This window comes from Poromitra crassiceps (genome assembly GCF_964638095.1).
Source record: "Poromitra crassiceps genome assembly, chromosome: 12".
NCBI classification, from domain to species: domain Eukaryota; kingdom Metazoa; phylum Chordata; class Actinopteri; order Beryciformes; family Melamphaidae; genus Poromitra; species Poromitra crassiceps.
This window is the reverse complement of record NC_139632.1, coordinates 41,024,687-41,044,686: the sequence shown is the minus strand read 5'-3', so window position 1 is coordinate 41,044,686 and position 20,000 is coordinate 41,024,687. Positions and strand designations below refer to the sequence as shown.

General features: G+C 44.1%; 1 protein-coding gene across 1 annotated transcript in view; it reads left to right on the top strand.

The window, feature by feature from the left end:
• The window catches only part of LOC310786230 (uncharacterized protein), a gene marked incomplete at both ends in the record, with an annotated part of 366,431 nt that overhangs the window by 286,913 nt on the left and 59,518 nt on the right, over positions 1-20,000 (top strand). Inside the window, 3 exon segments of the mRNA XM_083647397.1 lie at positions 14,186-14,338; positions 14,450-14,602; positions 17,391-17,818. Of these exon segments, the coding sequence (XP_083503523.1) occupies positions 14,186-14,338; positions 14,450-14,602; positions 17,391-17,818 (734 nt within the window).

Here is a 20,000-nt window from a genome sequence, read left to right as displayed (position 1 = left end):
TTACCGCAAACGGCGCCATGACACTTTTCCCCACATAGAGAAAAACGTTATATCAGAGTGTATCAGAGCTACGTTATAAATATCACCAACTAGCCAACGCCTTTTGGCCCCGTATGGAAACAGCATTACTCGAACTGATTAGAAGTGATATCAATCTGGTCATTCAGTGGCGTTTTACTGCCATGTAAAGTAACTAACGTTAGCCGCTAGCATTAGCCACAGTACCAGATTACCCACAATGCCTTGCGTTGTGCCAGCACCCAGGAAGGCGGCTCGCACTACATTTAATGCATAAAATAAAGCTGATTTATACAATTTGTCTTGTCTGTCGTCTAAGCCTTTCAAAAGTACATCACAAACGGACAGCCCTGCTTAATCCTTGCAAAAAAAACGAGTCCTTTGGAGTGAATGGAGATGTTGCAACTCTCTATTATAATATGGCTATTTAGCTAATGATCACATGAGGGTTTTTTTTATTCACATGAGTGGTAAAGGGGGGCGTTGGCCATGACGTAACAGACAACCAAATCTGCCATTCATTTGAGGCCTTCCCAAAAAATGCAGGTTTGAACCAATAGAGGGCACTCTTGCTGCCTGAAAATGATACAGTTATACAATTCTAATAGTTTAGTCTCAGATATGGAGATTCTGATCAGGATCCTTTACACACCACCTCAAAAGCCATAATATATCGGTTAAAAGCTGAAAAAAGTGTTTTAGGGGTTAGTTACGCTTTAAGTGTGAGTAGTGAGCAGGCTTTACACCGCACGCTGTTCCTCGAGTGATACTTAAGCGTGAGTAGTGAGCAGGCTTCTGCACTGGATGTACAAATGATGTTAATACACAGTGTAAAATGACACCCATTAGCCTGCGCTCCATCACTGAAAATTGTATTTAATTGTTTTCTCCACAAATTACATTTCTGCGTGTGCTCTGCGTTTTCCCCCTCCATCTTCCAACCAAAATAAATACGTGATGTTAGACTGTGGTGGTGGGAAAAAGGTACAGACAGCAGCTTTTCATCCCATGTGCTAAACATGTACTGACTGCTCTGTGCCTGGCAAAGCCCACTTGGCCCGTGCTGTTGGAAAGTGTGCTCTTCTGAAGCTGCTTTCAGTTTATTTATGTCAGTTTATGATGAATCTATTCTGAATCCCTCCTCATATCCACCACGCATATTCCATTAGGAAAAAGCATCACTTTTATGTTACGGCAAGTCAACCAACTGAGGGCCTAGAGCCTGTGTGTGTGTGTGTGTGTGTGTGTCTGTGTGTGTGTGTGTGTGTGTGTGTGTGTGTGTGTGTGTGTGTGTGTGCGTCCGTGCGTGTGTGCCTCCATGCTCTCCTGCCTAAGCTTCAAAGGCCTAATGTAGCCAAAGTACTCATAAGCACATTGTGAGACCCCCGGAGAGGGACTGCATGTCAAGTTGTCTAAGTTTATACAGACACACACACACACACACACACACACACACACACACACACACACACACACACACACACAGGGCCCCTATGGCCCTCCTGTCTGCAGTTCACAATGTGCACGGTTGCATCAGAAGCAGGATGTTGCTCCCTCTCCTCCTATAGCATCCATCTTGGCCCCCTCCTCCTCCCACAGTGAGTCTTTAGCGCCCAAACCAAGTGGCAGGTTGATATGTTTAGACCGGTACCCGTGTGCCTCGTTACAGATGGACGCACCCCTCTGACACACTCTCCTGCCTCTGATGCACTGCTGTTTTAACGATATCAAGGGTAATGGTGCCTCGCAGCAAACGCTACATTAGTTTGATGTCTTTAAATGTCTTTTGTGACTGTTGCAGAGCTGTGGAGTGTTGAGAAGGAGCTTTCTGAAAAGTATACATTTATTTGTTTTTTATTTATTCAGGAAGTTTCAGGGTTTTTAATGCCAATTCAAAAAAAGTGCACTATAGGCACTTTGCACATCGGGAGCCCCAAATGACACCAAGAGCTATCTGCATTCTGAGCACTTCAGCAACACCCAGGAATCATGTCATGTGACCAGGAATCATGTCATGTGACTTCATTAAAACTGCCCACTGCTCCATCCTAAGTGTCTTCTGCTTCCTGTCAGGAGGTGAAGAGGTTCAGTAGTAAAGCTGTGTTCACACACCGAGATATTTATTTTTCACTCTACCCTTTGGAATCGCTCTGTCGCTGTGATTAAATCGCTCGTCAACAGGCACACGAATTGACGGACATCTGGGGGCTATAACGTTACGCAATGTCATGTTTGTCCACTACGAGCCACCGTAGTTGTTTACAAGCTAAGCCTATCAGCGTGCTCCTAACGTGAGTTCTATACCGGTAGGACAGACTTCACTTCATGTCAGCTGTTTGTTCCAAGCCAGTGTGATCCTTGACTCGCTCTCACACGGCAGCCAATCAGCGTTGAACAGCGAGCGACTGATGCCAGCGTAATTTCGCTCGAGTTGGGATATTTCATCTCGGGCAACGAGCGTATTTTCTCCCTATCGCTCTGTCTCTGTCTCTGTCGCTCGGATGCCCAGCGATTTTTCTCCCGGGCGAATATACACTCAATCGCTCATTTGCATTGACTTTGTATGTAAACTCGATGCCAGCGAAAAACTTTAACAGGTCAGTGTGAACGCAGCTTCAGAGTTGGTGAGTCCAGCTTTCTCTGGAGGGGAGTGCTCACTCACCACTGTTTAGGAGACACTTTGTGTTTCACTCCTCGGTTTCAATTCGTCACCTCCTGTGATCTCCCACCAGTGACAATAACACCACAATCATCTCAAATCATGGAGATTGGATGCTATTCTCTGTTGCACCTTGTGATTTAGACTGAAAAGACAGGCGTATCTTACATAAAATTCTTGTCTACAGCACATGTAATATTTTCCTCAGGTAAGCATGCAGCAAATTGAGGATGAGACACGGTTTGTGAGCTGGAATCAAAACCACGGATTTGAGTACAGTAGGCTATCTACTTACGTTCTTTAGGGGGATGTGGATTTTGGCTTTATTACATAGTTTGCAGGGGAGATTGACAGAGAATTGGAGGGGGAAGAGATACAGGTCGACTGCAACACAGGTCATGAGTTAGCCTCAAAGCAGCAATATCAGGAGTATCCACCTCAGCCTGCCGCTGCACACCAAGTGGAAATTGGTTTTCGGGGCACATGGGTGAAAATGAAAACACACTGGGCCATATCTTACAGCCAGTGCAAGGGCAAGTGTTATGCTAGTTTCTAGCACACACAATCTCCCTTCTTTTCTTGTAATCACCACTAGGTCAGTACATCAAAGTGTTTCAGCGACCCAGTGGTCATTAATTAAAAGAAGAAAAAGGAGATTTTGAATGCTACAAACTAGCAAATGCACTATTGGCGTATTATATGGCCCGTTTGGCCTGACTCTTTAAAAAATATAGAATAATTAAACATATTTCCCCAACCCATACGGGTGTGCTGTCCCTTTTGAAAGTTTGCGTTCTGCCTCCTCCATGCATCCTAATGGATATCATTTAGATGGTGATTTGTATGTGATTAGCCGCGTATGTGGGACAGAACAAGACATGGTCGAGTCAACACGCATGAGTTTTTCTATTGATGCTGTGGTTTGGAAGAGAAGGCAGACATATTGATATTCCATAGAGGAGATGCACATGTTGTTTGTCTGCTGTACGGATCATTAACCCACCTGTCTTCAGGTGTGTCTGTCTGTTTCCAGCTGAATGTGAGCTTCACTGTGCCTGCCGGGTGCTCAATCTTCCATCTTCTGTTTCCATCTCTGCCTGTTTGAGTAGATCAGTGATCTCTACCTCGCTGTCTGAGAGCGCACCTGGTGACCTAAGGCTTGGTGACGAGTGTGCGTGTGTGTGTGTGTTTGTGTGTGTGTGTGTGCATGCGTGTATGTGTGTGTGTGCGTGCGTGCGTGTATGTGTTAGAGCCCGACCGATATATCGGTCCACTGATATTATCGGCCGATATATGTTGGTCGATATTGCCGATATTTTTTTATTTTGTATTTCTTAAGTTATAGACGGCATGTTGTTGTGTATTGATATTTTTTCTTAACTCAAGTTATATTTTAGATTTGTTCTATTTGTGTTTTTGTATTTCTAGTTATTTATAATTATTAAATTCCCAGTGAAGTTTACTGTATCATTGCATTGATGTCAATTTGAACAATAAAGTTTATTGATAAGCTGTAAAATATCCTGCCTACATTACATATCTCAAGTCATGTCAAGTCATGTCTTTGTCAAGTGTTTGATATTTGAGGGATCATCGCAAAGAAATTGTGTAATATAATGTCTGTAGGGACTTCCGGTTGAGACATGTAGCGGACGGACGCGTGGTACACAGCTCCTGCTTTTTTGATGGCTGACTTTTGCTAGATACGCCTGCATGTTTCATTCTTAGTGCGACGATTTACTAGAACGACACTCGAACGTTTCGCGCGGTATGAGCGGCAGCAAAAGGACTCGTAAAGCCTTGAAACAGTCTCAGTTACAGCCCTGCCTTCTCTTAACAAGTGAAGCTAAAGTTAGCACTCGCGCAGCCAAGATGGCATCTGACTCTCCTCTTACTCTGCAAACGCTAATTGACGAGTTAGAGAAATCCAGAAGAAGCATGGCCACTGAGTTTACTGCCTCCCTGAATGCGGCGCTCGCCCCAATTCATTCTTCCTTGGAAATTATTAACAGCACGGTGGCGAAGCACACTGCTACTATTGTGGATATGGAAAAGGCCCTCACGGCGCACTCAGACGACATCACAAGCCTACAGAAAGAAGTAGTGGAGCTGCGGGTAAAGACGACCTCAATGGCGGAGGAGCAGGTTCTGCTTCGGTCTACTGTAAATGACTTGATTTGTCGTTCAAAACGGCAGAACCTGCGGGTTATTGGCGTACCGGAGGGGGCCGAAGGTGGAGACACGAGACTTTTCATGGCTAACTTATTCAAGGAAGTAGCCGGTGAAGTGGTTTCGGGAGACCTCGAATTGGACCGAGCCCATCGGGTGCTCAGACGCAAGACTCAAGGATCTCGCCCTGTGATTGTGCGTTTTCACCGTTACGTTGATAAAGAGAGAATACTGCGGTGGGCCAAGGACCATCGTGATGTCGTATACAGAGGCAACAGCGTCAAATTCTACGAGGACTTCAGTGCAGAGGTGGCTAACAATAGAGCCGCTTTCAACGAGGTAAAATCATTGCTTTACAAGAAAGGCATACGGTTTGGTATGATGTACCCGGCTCGACTGCGGGTGACCTTCCACGGTACGGACCACTACTTTGCTTCTCCTGATCAAGCTGTGCTTTTCTACCAGGAACGTGTACACAACTCTGAATAAGTTGGTCAGGTGAAGCGGGCCCTGTTTTGTTTTTCTGGACCACTCCTTTCTTTTTCTTTTTTCTTTTTTTTTTTCTCCCCGCTGGACACACTACAGGTGAGGCACGCGCGGTGCCCCGCAGCTTGGTATGTATTGCTTTCTGCGATTCGGACGTTGCGTTGGTTCTCCTGTGCAGGCTGTGCACCTATGCCGGGAGCGTGTGCTTAACTTTGGATTACCTGGCCGTGTGAAGCGGGTCTCGTTTTTGGTTCGTTTGGACCGGTAACCCCCCCCCCCCCCCCCCGCTGGACGCACTGCATTGGACCAACGACTCTGGGCTTCTCTCTTTCTCTCTTGTTAATATGACGGTCCTAATGCCTTCTGTTGAATATGGACATTTGATCTTGCCTAGTTCTACTAGGACTTGAGTCTTTGGTTGGTTCATGTTCTTTTGTCCCATTTAAAAGTGAAGAGTATTTAGTTTTTGTGTGGATATGTTCTATTTGTTTAGGTGTGTGTGTGTGTGTGTAGTGCGTGCGTGTGTGCGTGCGTATGTGTGGGTGCGTGCGTGTGTGTGGAGTACGTGTGTGTGTGTGCTTATGTGTGTGTGTTTTTCTCTTTTTCTTTTTCTCTCCCATCCATTTATTTATTTATGTATTTTTTTTGGGGGGTATTTTTTGGTACATTTATTTTAAGGGTTGCTAATTTTCTTCTTTCCCCCACTCTGATATTATATGGGCAATGCTTACCTCTCAAATAGGCTTTGATGTCATTATACTGTCTCAATATTATGAGAAGTCAGTTTTGGCATAAATGTATATTTTACAAATAGGCTTCACATCATTGCACCATTTTGCCAAGTGGAGAGAAGCCAATTAATCAGGCTTATTCAACTCCATTACATGCTAATATGGACAGTTTTATATACATTTTAGTTGGTGGCCTGCTTGCCTTGTGTATTAATCTCCTTCTCAGATCTTTGTATTAGGACTCCATACTTTAAGATGTTGCTGCCATGTGAAGTTAAATTCAAAATCAAGCACATGAGCTGCGCAGATTGACATGTATTAACCAATGGCATTGTGTGGAAGAGAGAGGTCTATTACTCTGTAAAATTTAACCTATGCACTGGTACTCGCATGTCATTGATGCGGGTGTACTCATACACAGAAGCACACAAGTACTGAAAGCACTTATTTTATACATTTGAGTGCCAACGGCACACTGGACATTTACTATAGATCACCTATATAGTCAGAGCATATACATGATGGCGCTGTTGTTAGTGCTGTTGCTTTTGTTTGTTCTTTTCTGCTTTTTCCTTTCCCCCCCCCCCCCCCCATTAAGAAGTTAAACCCAACATAATTTGACTTAATGACTTTAAACTGACGGAGTGCCCTTCTTTTGAAATATGCATAGCCCTTACCATTCTTCCATTTTATTTTTTAATTTTGTATCACAACAATATCACTGGTCTAATTTACCTGCTTCTTGATTTGTATATGGTGTTGCTGGTCAATGATTGCGAGTATTCACATGGCGTAGATTACGTTCCATCAGGAGGTGAACTCCACTGCATAGTAAACTGGTTGTATTTAGACCAATCCTGCAACTTGTCTGGTTTCGAAATGACAAGTTTAGGAAACCAATTAGTAAGTGGTTTTGAATTTTCTTACTATCAAAGTTTTAAATTATGTGTTTTTTGTTTATTTGTTATTGTCGCTGGGGGGACAGGTGCGATGATGTTTTTTTTTGATGCTCAGGGTGTCCATCTCCTTTTCATCTCTGTCATTAATTATTTCTCTGTCACAGACACGATCAATGGTTAACCCAACTGTACACCAGAGGACAACTGAGGGGTCTCCTATTAGGTTGGTGAGTTGGAATGTCCGTGGACTGGGGGGCCCAATAAAACGGTCCAGAGTGTTTTCCCATCTTAAAGCTCTTAACACGAGTATCGCCTTCTTACAAGAGACTCATATGCGGGTGAGTGATCAGAATAGAATGCGTAAACCTTGGGTTGGGCAAATATTCCATTCAGCTCTCAACAGTAGATCCAGAGGAGTTGCCATTCTAATCAGTAAACATATACAGTTCTCCCCCGAACAGATTATATCGGACCCTAATGGGCGCTACATCATAGTGAGTGGTGCTTTATACCAAACCCCAGTTGTATTAGTCTGTGTTTACGCCCCTAATTGGGATAGCCCGAATTTTATGACCTCCCTTTTTTCTGAGATTCCTAATCTTGACTCTCACCGTCTTATTTTGGGGGGCGACTTAAATCTAGTAGTTGAGCCGCAACTAGATCGCTCACACCCTAAGTCAATTATACCATCTGGAATGTCTAAGGCCTTGTCGTCTCTCGCGAGTCAGTTGGGTTGCATTGATCCGTGGCGTTTCCTTTATCCTACTGCAAAAGAGTTTTCATATTTTTCGAATGTACATCAAGCCTACTCCCGTCTTGATTACTTTTTTATAGATAGGACTTTGCTATCTGTCGTCAAATCTATTTCTTACTCTGCTATTGTGATCTCTGACCACGCCCCACTGATTTTGGACTTAGCTCTCTCACCACCTGTTACCAATAGGCAGTGGAGGCTAAACACAGGTCTTTTATCCAATGATAAATTCTGTGACTTTATTTCTAGTAAAATAAACTTGTTCCTTGAAACTAACAGGAACGAATCAACTTCGCCCTCACTCCTATGGGAAACTTTCAAGGTCGTGGTGCGTGGAGAGATCATCTCCTTTAGCTCTCATTTAACCAAGGAGACTAAACGAAAGCAACAAAAACTAATAGACGCAATCCTCAGTATAGATGGGGAGTATTCCATTTCTCCCAGTCCAGCTCTATATGCTAGAAGGGTTCAATTACAATCTGAATTTGATTTGCTTTCTACAGGCAAAGCGGAGTATCTTATCAGACGGACTAAAGCTTCATACTACGAGCATGGTGATAAGGCCAGCCGTCTCTTAGCCTCCCAACTTAAACGTCAAGCTGCCCCTCGATTTATATCTAGAGTTTTTGACGCTGCACATTCCTCAGTTACCGAACCATCTGAAATAAATAAAGTTTTCACTACATTCTATTCTAATCTTTATCAATCTGAGCCCCCTATAAACAATATAGCTATGAATAATTTTTTTGAAAATTTAGATATTCCTGTCATTAACAATTATAATAAACAAAATTTAGATAGCCCTTTTCAATTAGAAGAAATTAGTACTTGTCTTAAATTAATGCAAAATAATAAAGCCCCGGGACCAGACGGGTTCCCGGCCGACTTCTACAAAAAATTTTCTCATTTGCTAGCCCCTTTATTATTAGATATGTTCAATGACTCATTGGAATGTGGCTCTCTCCCTCCAACATTAAATCAAGCTTCAATTTCACTTATACTGAAAAAAGACAAAAACCCTGAGGAATGTGGTAGTTGGAGACCGATTAGTCTGTTAAACTCAGATGTTAAGCTCTTGGCTAAAGTCCTGGCAAGCCGGATAGACCCGTGCCTACCTAGCATCATCTCAGATGATCAAACAGGTTTTGTCAGGGGACGGCAGTTGCCGTGGAACATCAGGAAACTTTTGAATATTGTTCTTTTCCCCAGTTCCACACCAGCTGCCGAAATGGTCATTTCATTAGATGCAGAGAAAGCATTTGATCGTGTAGAGTGGGAGTATCTGTTCTCCGTCTTGGGGAAATTCGGCTTTGGCCCTAAAATTATTTCTTGGATACAATTACTATACTCCGCCCCCACTGCTTCAGTGATGACTAATTCTCAGAAATCAGATTACTTTTCGCTATCAAGAGGGACCCGTCAAGGTTGCCCTATCTCTCCTCTTCTCTTCGTTCTAGCTATAGAGCCTCTTTCTATAGCCCTTAGATCTTCAACACTTTTTACTGGTATTTATAGAGCTGGACTGGAACATCGTGTATCTCTTTTTGCTGATGACCTTTTGTTGTACATTAGTGAACCTGAAAAATGTGTCGATGACATCTTACACATTTTAACATCTTTCGGTTTATTTTCTGGTTACAAGCTAAACATCGGCAAAAGCGAGTGCTTCCCCATCAACGAGGCAGCGAAGCAAATTCCGCCAGGCATGCTACCATTCCGACTAGCTCATTCTAATTTTCGTTACTTAGGAATCAGCATTTCCCACTCTCTTTCTTCTCTCTTTAAGGATAATTTTGCAAAGTTAGTGGGTGATATTAAATCTGATCTCGAACGTTGGGATTTTCTTCCTTTGTCACTAATGGGTAGAATCAACTCTGTTAAAATGAATATTCTCCCTCGCTTTTTATTTCTTTTCCAATGTCTTCCAATTTTTATACCAAAGTCATTCTTTCAAAACTTGGACAAAATTATTTCCAGGTTTATCTGGGCTGGTAAAAACCCGAGGGCCCGTAGAGAAGTTCTCCAAAGAGACAAGCAAGATGGGGGCCTTGCCCTGCCTAATTTTTTATTTTATTATTGGGCGGCCAATTTTGTAAATATTCATGCGTGGTGTAATTCACCCGCTCTCAATTGGTGTGTAATTGAAGACATCTCTTCTCGACCTTCTTCTCTTTCAGCTTTAGTCTGTGCCCCTTTAGACTCTCGCCCTCCCCAATTTATTAAAAACCCTATAGTTCTCTCTTCTTTAAAAATATGGAAACAGTTTAGGCGTCATTTCAATCTATCTGCCCCTTCCCCACATAGTCCTATATGCCACAATCACTTATTTTCTCCTTCTCACCTAGATGCATTTTTTAGTTTGTGGAGAGAGAAGGGTCTAGTTTGCTTTTCAGATTTATACTTAGAGGGTATATTTGCCTCTTTTGAGAACCTCCGTGTACAATATAATCTACCACACTCCCATTTGTTTAAATATATGCAGGCTCGTAATTACGCTCGCACGCATTTTACATCTTTCCCGCTACTCCCGGCAACCTCTTTTCTAACCGATATTTTGTCTCTTCCTGAAACACGAGGTTTAATTTCAGTCATGTATAACCTCATACTGAACTCGAACACGATCTCTCTTGCGAGAGTTAGGGGTAAGTGGGAGGAGGAGTTTGGACAAGAACTGTCTGATGAATGTTGGGAGGAGGCACTAGTTAGAGTAAACTCCTCATCCTCATGTTCTCGTTTAACCTTAATCCAGTTCAAGGTTCTTCATAGGGTTCACTACACAAATGCCAAGCTTAGTAGGTTGTTCCCTGACACGAATGACATCTGTGATCGATGCGGCTTTTCTCCTGCTGACCATACTCATATGTTTTTCCTTTGTCCAAAGCTGTCGGATTTTTGGTCATGTTTTTTTGGAACATTAAGTGAAGCCCTTAATATTACACTGAATCCATGTCCGTTTATTTCCATTTTTGGGGTGCCCTCTACATTAGTTAATCTCTCTAAAACTGAATCTGATGTTGTCGCTTTTGCATCACTCATAGCCCGTAGACGTATTTTGTTGCATTGGAAAAGTCAAAATCCCCCTCCCTCCACATCCTGGCTGAGTGATTTAATGTCTTTCCTGTCTTTGGAGAAAATTGGGCACTCCGTGAGAGGATCAATTGCTAATTTTGACAGAAAATGGCAGCCTATTATCTCCCATGTCAACTCGCTCTTGTCTTTGGACCCAAACTGACCTTTATTTTATTATTTTTTGAGATGGACGCCCTGAGCATACTTTATTCTTTCTACTTTTTTTACTTTTGATTTATTTCTTATTTTTTATATACTTTTCCCTTTTTTTTTTCTTTTTTTTTTCTTATCCTCCTATATGGACTTGTCAGTTGCTCATCACCCCCCATGCGACCTATGCCTGATTTGTGTGTTATGTAGATATATTGTTTTGTTAGTTTTTGTTTTGTTTTGTTTTGTTTTGTTTCTTTGTTTTGTCTGTTTGTTTGTTTCATTGTTGTTTTAGTTTTCTTTCTGTTGTGCCTTTGTCAATTTGAGATTGTATAAGAAAAGGTTGTGCTCCAGTCTGTGACTGGTGCATCCCAAGAAAAAGAGAGAAGAAATATCACTGCTCTGTGTGTACCTTGTATATAACTTTGCAAAATTCCAATCTCAAATAAATATATTATAAAAAAAAAAATATATAATGTCTGTATATAAGAATATCGGCCCATATATCGATATCTGAATTTTTTTACTCCTCAATATCGGTATTGGCATCGGCCTCAAAAATCCAGTATCGGTTAGGCTCTTGTGTGTGTGTGTGTGTGTGTGTGGGTGTGTGTGGGTGTGTGTGTGTGTGTGTGTGTGTGCGTGCGTGTGCGTGCATGCATGCTCCTGCATCACGGCTGACTGGCTGGCATGTTAGACCAGAGTCTGATTGGATTCCACGCTCCAGAAACATTAAGCCCACTGACTCATAGAGAAAGGTTACTGAGAGGTGTGTGTGTGTGTGTGTGTGTCTACTGTGTCTCTGCATTTCTGTGTGTACATGTGTGTTTGCATGCATATCTAAATGTAAATAGAGGGTATTTTACTGTCTGCCTGTATGTGTGTGGCTTTAAATGTGTTTGCATTGCATTTTTGTAGTGTTGCTTACAGTATGTGTCTTTTGCTGTGTGTGTGTGTGTGTGTGTGTGTGTGTGTGTGTGTGTGTGTGTGTGTGTGTGTGTGTGTGTGTGTGTGTGTGTGTGTGTGTGTGTGTCCATCCATACCTGCTTACTGTAGATACTGTTGTATAGGTTGGACAGAGTTCTTATTGTCCTTCAGTGAAGGTCAGTGAGAGGTGCCCTATCTCCCTGCTCCATCTATTAGCTGTCCAGTGGGGGCTCTGGGGATGGACGGAGAGAAAGGTTTGACCCTGGGTTAAACTAGACCAGCCACCACCGGTAGGGAAGGTTACTGCCAAGATGTAATCAGTTACAGATTACTAATTACCTGTTTCAAATTGTAATTGCTTATCTAGTCTATTAGGATCTATTGGATTGACATATTTAATTAAAAGCTCCATAATCTGAATTTCTCTCAGCTCCTTTCTCTCTCTCTCTCTCTTCTAAATCCTATGGGATGTGAGATTGAAGGTGTTTTTGTTCCCTTAAATCTGACCACCTATCTATCCTCTCTGCCTTTATCTGCTATTAAATCAGTCTTCCTGGGATGGACTCCTTTGGGGCGGGAACGGACATATTTACTCTCACCATCGGTGAATGGATCTGGCTCCCTGTGTGCTTCTCTGACCGCCTGTCTCCTCTCTAATCTCCCTCTCCTCTGTTCCTGACGATTGCTTTGGGCCTTGTGTTCACCAGCCTCTCCATCAGTCTGATGCATCAAAGTCTCCCTGCTGTCTGTCAGCTTACGACACAGCCAGGTGAGAAGATCACTGGATTTGAGGAAGCCCACAGTTGTTCCGTGTGGATTTTTGCAGTCGTTTTGGAAACTCACCCTGGAAGACAAGCAAAGGGAAATGCTTTACATAAATACATAAATAAATCATTACTGCATTCATTTGGAGACATTATTCTTACTATGGAAAACAAACAAGACCATCACCGACGAGAATGGCAGCTTCCAGGAGTGTGGACTCGAGACACATGACTTGGAGTCGAGTCAGACAAGTTGATGACTTTAAACTCGACTTGACCCAATCAAAAAAGACGACGAGCCTTTTGACTTGAACGGATGGATGGCTTTACAAAAGCGGCGCTGCTGTTGTTCCAGTGTGAACAAAGCTAAAGCTGCTGTTCTTCCAGTGTGAACAAAGCTAAAGCTGCTGTTCTTCCAGTGTGAACAAAGCTAAAGCTGCTGTTCTTCCAGTGTGAACAAAGCTAAAGCTGCTGTTCTTCCAGTGTGAACAAAGCTAAAGCTGCTGTTCTTCCAGTGTGAACAAAGCTAAAGCTGCTGTTCTTCCAGTGTGAACAAAGCTAAAGCTGCTGTTCTTCCAGTGTGAACGGAGCTAAAGCTGCTGTTCTTCCAGTGTGAACGAAGCAGCTAAAGCTGCTGTTCTTCTAGTGTGAAAGAAACAGCTAAAGCTGCTGTTCTTCCAGTGTGAACGGAGCTAAAGCTGCTGTTCTTCTAATGTGAACGGAGCTAAAGCTGCTGTTCTTCAAGTGTGAACGGAGCTAAAGCTGCTGTTCTTCAAGTGTGAACGGAGCTAAAGCTGCTGTTCTTCTAATGTGAACAAAGCTAAAGCTGCTGTTCTTCCAGTGTGAACGGAGCTAAAGCTGCTGTTCTTCCAGTGTGAACGAAGCAGCTAAAGCTGCTGTTCTTCTAGTGTGAACGGAGCTAAAGCTGCTGTTCTTCTAATGTGAACGGAGCTAAAGCTGCTGTTCTTCTAGTGTGAACGGAGCTAAAGCTGCTGTTCTTCTAGTGTGAACGGAGCTAAAGCTGCTGTTCTTCCAGTGTGAACGGAGCTAAAGCTGCTGTTCTTCAAGTGTGAACGAAGCTAAAGCTTCTGTTCTTCTAGTGTGAACGAAGCTAAAGCTGCTGTTCTTCAAGTGTGAACGGAGCAGCTAAAGCTGCTGTTCTTCCAGTGTGAACGGAGCTAAAGCTGCTGTTCTTCTAGTGTGAACGAAGCTAAAGCTGCTGTTCTTCTAATGTGAACGGAGCTAAAGCTGCTGTTCTTCAAGTGTGAACGGAGCTAAAGCTGCTGTTCTTCTAATGTGAACGGAGCTAAAGCTGCTGTTCTTCAAGTGTGAACGGAGCTAAAGCTGCTGTTCTTCCAGTGTGAATGGAGCTAAAGCTTCTGTTCTTCCAGTGTGAACGGAGCTAACGCTGCTGTTCTTCCAGTGTGAACGGAGCTAAAGCTGCTGTTCTTCCAGTGTGAACGGAGCTAAAGCTTCCAGTGTGAACGGAGATAAAGCTTCCAGTGTGAACAGAGATAAAGCTTCCAGTGTGAACGGAGCTAACGCTGCTGTTCTTCCAGTGTGAACGGAGCTAAAGCTTCCAGTGTGAACGGAGATAAAGCTTCCAGTGTGAACAGAGCTAAAGCTTCCAGTGTGAACAGAGCTAAAGCTTCCAGTGTGAACAGAGATAAAGCTTCCAGTGTGAACGGAGCTAACGCTGCTGTTCTTCCAGTGTGAACGGAGCTAACGCTGCTGTTCTTCCAGTGTGAACGGAGCTAAAGCTTCCAGTGTGAACAGAGATAAAGCTTCCAGTGTGAACGGAGCTAACGCTGCTGTTCTTCCAGTGTGAACGGAGCTAAAGCTTCCAGTGTGAACGGAGATAAAGCTTCCAGTGTGAACAGAGCTAAAGCTTCCAGTGTGAACAGAGCTAAAGCTTCCAGTGTGAACAGAGATAAAGCTTCCAGTGTGAACGGAGCTAACGCTGCTGTTCTTCCAGTGTGAACGGAGCTAACGCTGCTGTTCTTCCAGTGTGAACGGAGCTAACGCTGCTGTTCTTCCAGTGTGAACGGAGCTAAAGCTGCTGTTCTTCCAGTGTAGGCTCGCCCAGCTCAGCTGCTGCGTGGCCTCGCCTGCTCTATCAGCATCAGTGCCTGATGATGTCATAAGGTGATTTTGACAAACATTGAAACAGACAAACATTGAAACAGACAAACATTGAAACAGACAAACATTGAAACAGACAAACATTGCCCACTTGCTCCCTTTTTATATAACGATGAGAAAAAAAATCAAACTGGTATGATGCAAAATCCAAAGTAGTCCACTATGGTTGTAAATGAAGCCTTTGGCTACCTACTCTATTGTTCTTCCCGAGTGGCAGAGATAAAGGAGGAAGCCACCTTCAAGCACAACATGGATGAAGGGATCCAGTGATATAAAAAATTATGTGAAGCACGTGTCTGTCCCTGTAGTGAAAGCACATGTCTGTCCCTGTAGTGAAAGCATGTGTCTGTATGTCCCTGTAGTGAAAGCACGTGTCTGTCCCTGTAGTGAAAGCACATGTCTGTCCCTGTAGTGAAAGCATGTGTCTGTATGTCCCTGTAGTGAAAGCACGTGTCTGTCCCTGTAGTGAAAGCACGTGTCTGTCCCTGTAGTGAAAGCACGTGTCTGTCCCTGTAGTGAAAGCACATGTCTGTCCCTGTAGTGAAAGCACGTGTCTGTCCCTGTAGTGAAAGCACATGTCTGTCCCTGTAGTGAAAGCACATGTCTGTCCCTGTAGTGAAAGCACGTGTCTGTCCCTGTAGTGAAAGCACATGTCTGTCCCTGTAGTGAAAGCACATGTCTGTCCCTGTAGTGAAAGCACATGTCTGTCCCTGTAGTGAAAGCACGTGTCTGTCCCTGTAGTGAAAGCACATGTCTGTCCCTGTAGTGAAAGCACATGTCTGTCCCTGTAGTGAAAGCACGTGTCTGTCCCTGTAGTGAAAGCACATGTCTGTCCCTGTAGTGAAAGCACATGTCTGTCCCTGTAGTGAAAGCACATGTCTGTCCCTGTAGTGAAAGCACGTGTCTGTCCCTGTAGTAGAAGTAAGCCTATTAAGACTTAACTGTCTCTCTATTATAGCTTAGTAGGGGGAAGCAGAATAAGAAGCTTCATTCATAGCCCACCCTCACTGTTAACGGCCAACATAACCACGGTCGACCAAGCTTTGTGCTTAACGACTGAGCATTTTAGAGAGGAAAGCAACAAAGCCAGTCAGTTTACTCCAGCAAGACATGATTGTTGCCCACTGGGATAAAGCGAACCATAAGTTTACATTATTTAACTATTCAATTATTCATGCGAAAAATAAAAATGTGTTTGTACAGAAAGTTTTCTTTTTTTAAGTACCGGCGGTAACCACAAACACCTCATACAGTATGACCTCCAAACACCTGAGCTTCTGTTGGGATACTGTTGATGTTGTTTGTCTGTTTATGTGCTCACGTTAATTAAATGAGTTAGATCTGAGTGAGGATGATTAGCATGCTAGTCCTAATAGCTAGCAGGGAATCCAATAGCCTCTTATCATAATGAGTCCCCTCGGTACGCTATGTGGGCGGGTAAAAGAGAGAGAGAGTGAAGTGGTTACATCGCTCGCCCAGAGCTACATCAAAGCACAAGTGTGTTTTTAAAAGGGAACACCGGCATCGGTGATTTGTTGAAGCTGGATGGAATTAGATAACGTCACTGTTGGGATATGGCAGAGAGGAAGGAGGCAATTTACAAGTCAAACACACACACACACACACACACACACACTCTCTCTCTCTCTCTCTCTCTCTCTCTCTCTCACTCACACACACACACACACACACACACACACACACACTCAAAATGGAAATGGAAGAAATAGCTAGCACGTATTTGCCTCCGCTTTTGTGATAATTTTCCAGATGTCAGAAGTGTTAAAGAATAATTTTGTGGGTTTTTGTCCAACCTATTTTCCACACTGTATGTCATAGCCTTGTTTACAGCTCGAGCAATATCGTCAAACAACTACCAATGTAACCCCGTCCGGCAATTGCGCAAACTGCTTGTTTTGCCACTGGGAGACTCAAACTGTCATAATAGTGTCTGGCAACATGGAAACGACTCTATACATGAATATTATTCTCCGGGCTTTACTGTCGGACAGAGAGACTGGGCGTGAACAGGCGAGGAGAGAGAGAGAGGAGCAGAATAGTCTCCAGCACAGCGCTGTTGATGAGAGGGGAAATCCTCCGTGTTGACACAGCGTGACCGTATTGCACCTCGGCCTCGCCTGTTCATACGCCCATTTTCTCTAAGATCTCTCTTGAGATTTTGTGGACACGATGGGGACAGTGTTTATTTCCTTGAATAATGTATATGTGTGCTTTTCCCATGACGTACGTCTCACTGTTCCCTTCTTTGGTGTTGTTCTTGTATTGTATTGTATTACTGTATTCCATTTCTGTTTCTGCGTAAGTGAACTGTATCCATGCGCTAACTCAAAAGTTCTCTCATGTACTCCCACTGATGCTAAAGTCTGCCTCAGAAAGGGGCTCTGACGGACGTATGCTTCAGGAAATACAGAGAAATTCTCCTTTTGCTTCGTGCCCTCCAGTGAGACAAGACAGTGAGACAAGAGAGTGAGACAACTGCTGATTCAGTGTCTTGCTCTGGGACACTTCAGGCCTTAAGGTCTTAGCCCGAGTCCCTCATTGCAGGACAGTCTCTATAGGGCCACGCCATAGGCTAGACTACCTATGTGTTGATTAACACAGCTTCCCGAGATGTTCACCATATTACCCTCTCGTTCCCCCCCCCCCCCCTGCAGATGCCAAGGCCTGCCCCGCCAAGGACTTCCAGTGCCGCAACGGCAAGTGCGTGGCGCCCATCTTCGTGTGCGACGGCGACGACGACTGCGGCGACGCCAGCGACGAGGAGAAGTGCTCCGCTCCCACCTGCGGCCAGCACGAGTTCCGCTGCAACGACTCGGAGTGCATCCCCGCGCTGTGGAGCTGCGACGGAGACCCCGACTGCAAGGACAAGTCGGACGAGTCCATGGAGCGCTGCAGCAGGCGGACGGAGCCCCACAAGGCTCGCTGCCCGGCCGGAGAGTTCCAGTGCGGGAGCGGGGAGTGCGTCCACCTGAACTGGAAGTGCGACGGAGACGCGGACTGCAAGGACAAATCCGACGAGGCAAACTGTCGTAAGTCAATTGCGGATATAGACTATGTGGATGGATGGGCGGATAGTGAGTAGGGGTGTCAAAATTAATCGTATCATCGATGCATCGCGATGCGGATGTGTGAATCAAATCGAATCGTTGACCGATGAATCGTTGAATCGTTTATGTTTAAATTTCTGTTGACATTCAGATTTTAAAGCACTTTCTAAGTAAAAAAGGGAGTTGATATTTATCTGACTGCTTGTATTAATTGATGAAAAAGTAGCCATGTGCAGTAATAATACAGAAAATTGAGGATTTGATACTTAGGGCTGCAATTCTTTGAGCTGTATCGAGATGCATCGTGGAATCGAATCGAATCATTGACAGATGAATCGTAATCGAATCGTGAGGCCAGTGAAGATTCACAGCCCTAATAGTGAGTGATATAGACTATGTGGACGAATGAGTGGATCGTGAGTGATGTAGACTATGTGGACGGATAGTGAGTGTGTAACTGAATGGGGTGTTAATGGAAGTGAGGGTGTATAGATACAAGAATGTTTGAATGCACAAATGGATAAACTGTTCATCACTGTAGTCTAGATGGTTGGATGAGCATCACTGTAGTCTAGATGGTTGGATGATCATCACTGTAGTGTAGATGGTTGGATGAGCATCACTGTAGTCTAGATGGTTGGATGTTCATCACTGTAGTCTAGATGGTTGGATGATCATCACTGTAGTCTAGATGGTTGGATGATCATCACTGTAGTCTAGATGGTTGGATGAGCATCACTGTAGTCTAGATGGTTGCATGATGATTTCATAATGTCTGGGATTGTCAGTGTCATGAGTTTGTGATTTGTGTGTTGTGCTGTCGTAAGATGTTTCGTACATAGGGGTAGAGAAAAATAGTGTGACTGTAACTTCATACTTTACTGTGTTTTAGTCATTATTGTTTAAATGCGCAGAACTGAATTCATTCATTAGAATCATTTGACTTGAGCAATGCCTATGTTTGTGGCCCACCACTGCTGAAAGCAGGAATCTGGTTGAAAGGCGTAACTGTACATGTCGTCGTGTGCTGAGAACAAAGCAAATCTTGTTGTGCCGCCAACTGATTGAAGGAAGGTCAAGTGAAAAGCCAGGATAATCAACATGTACCAACGCAACCGTGTGATCTCCAGAAGCAGGATGAGGACCCTCGAGTGTGTGTGTGTGTGTGTGTGTGTGTGTGTGTGTGTGTGTGTGTGCATGTAGGGAGGGGGAGGGGCGGGGGGGTGAGGTTCCTTCGTCGAGACCCCCATCTGGTCGCCTCTTCACACTCCCACTTACCACTCAGGGAGATGACAGCAGACTCGCACCTCACACGTACCAGACAGACAGACACACACACACACACACACACACACACACACACACACACACACACACGCACACACACACACTTACACAGACGGGCTAATATTTCACAGTGCCAGGGCTGAAATTATGACATCGTCATTATATACTGTAGTTGGTTGTTTTAATGACACTCCAGTGACAAATTGTGACAAAATAATGACGCTCTTCTTTTATAAGGGGAACAGCCCTCTGACAAGCAGGCCATTACAGTGTCTTCTGCCCAGATACACGTAGCTTAATATTTACCTGCAAAAGCCCTGCCTACTGGACTATGTGTCAGTGCCTGCCATCTATAGTTATTTCAGTCGTTGCACATCAGACATGATGTCATGAGGTGAACAGCTCTTCTCCATTCGTGGTCTATGAGAAGCTGGGTGCACACAGCCTGCTTTTGACATGAACCTGCTTTGCCATGTGAGGAGCCAAAACGCAAAAAGGCAAATAAGCACGGTGGTACATGGACGAAACCTTTCATCATCTGTCTTTCATCATCTGTCAAATCAGCTGTCTTCTAACTCATTGAGTGCCATGGACGAGTATGTTCGTCAATTGGTTTAGTAACGTAGAGTGCCAAGGACGAGTATGTTCGTCAATTGCGTTTTTTGACGGTGGGACGTGCATCAAAGCCAGGTACGGGGAGAACATGCAAACTCCACACAGAGAGAAAGGCCCTTACGACGAGATACCCCACCTGGGCAGTAGGCACTGAAGATATGGGGGGGAACACAACCACAGCGCTCACAGTGTCCCAGGCGAGAATCGAACTCAGGACCTTCTAACTGTGAGGCGACAGCGCTACCGACTGCGCCACCGTACC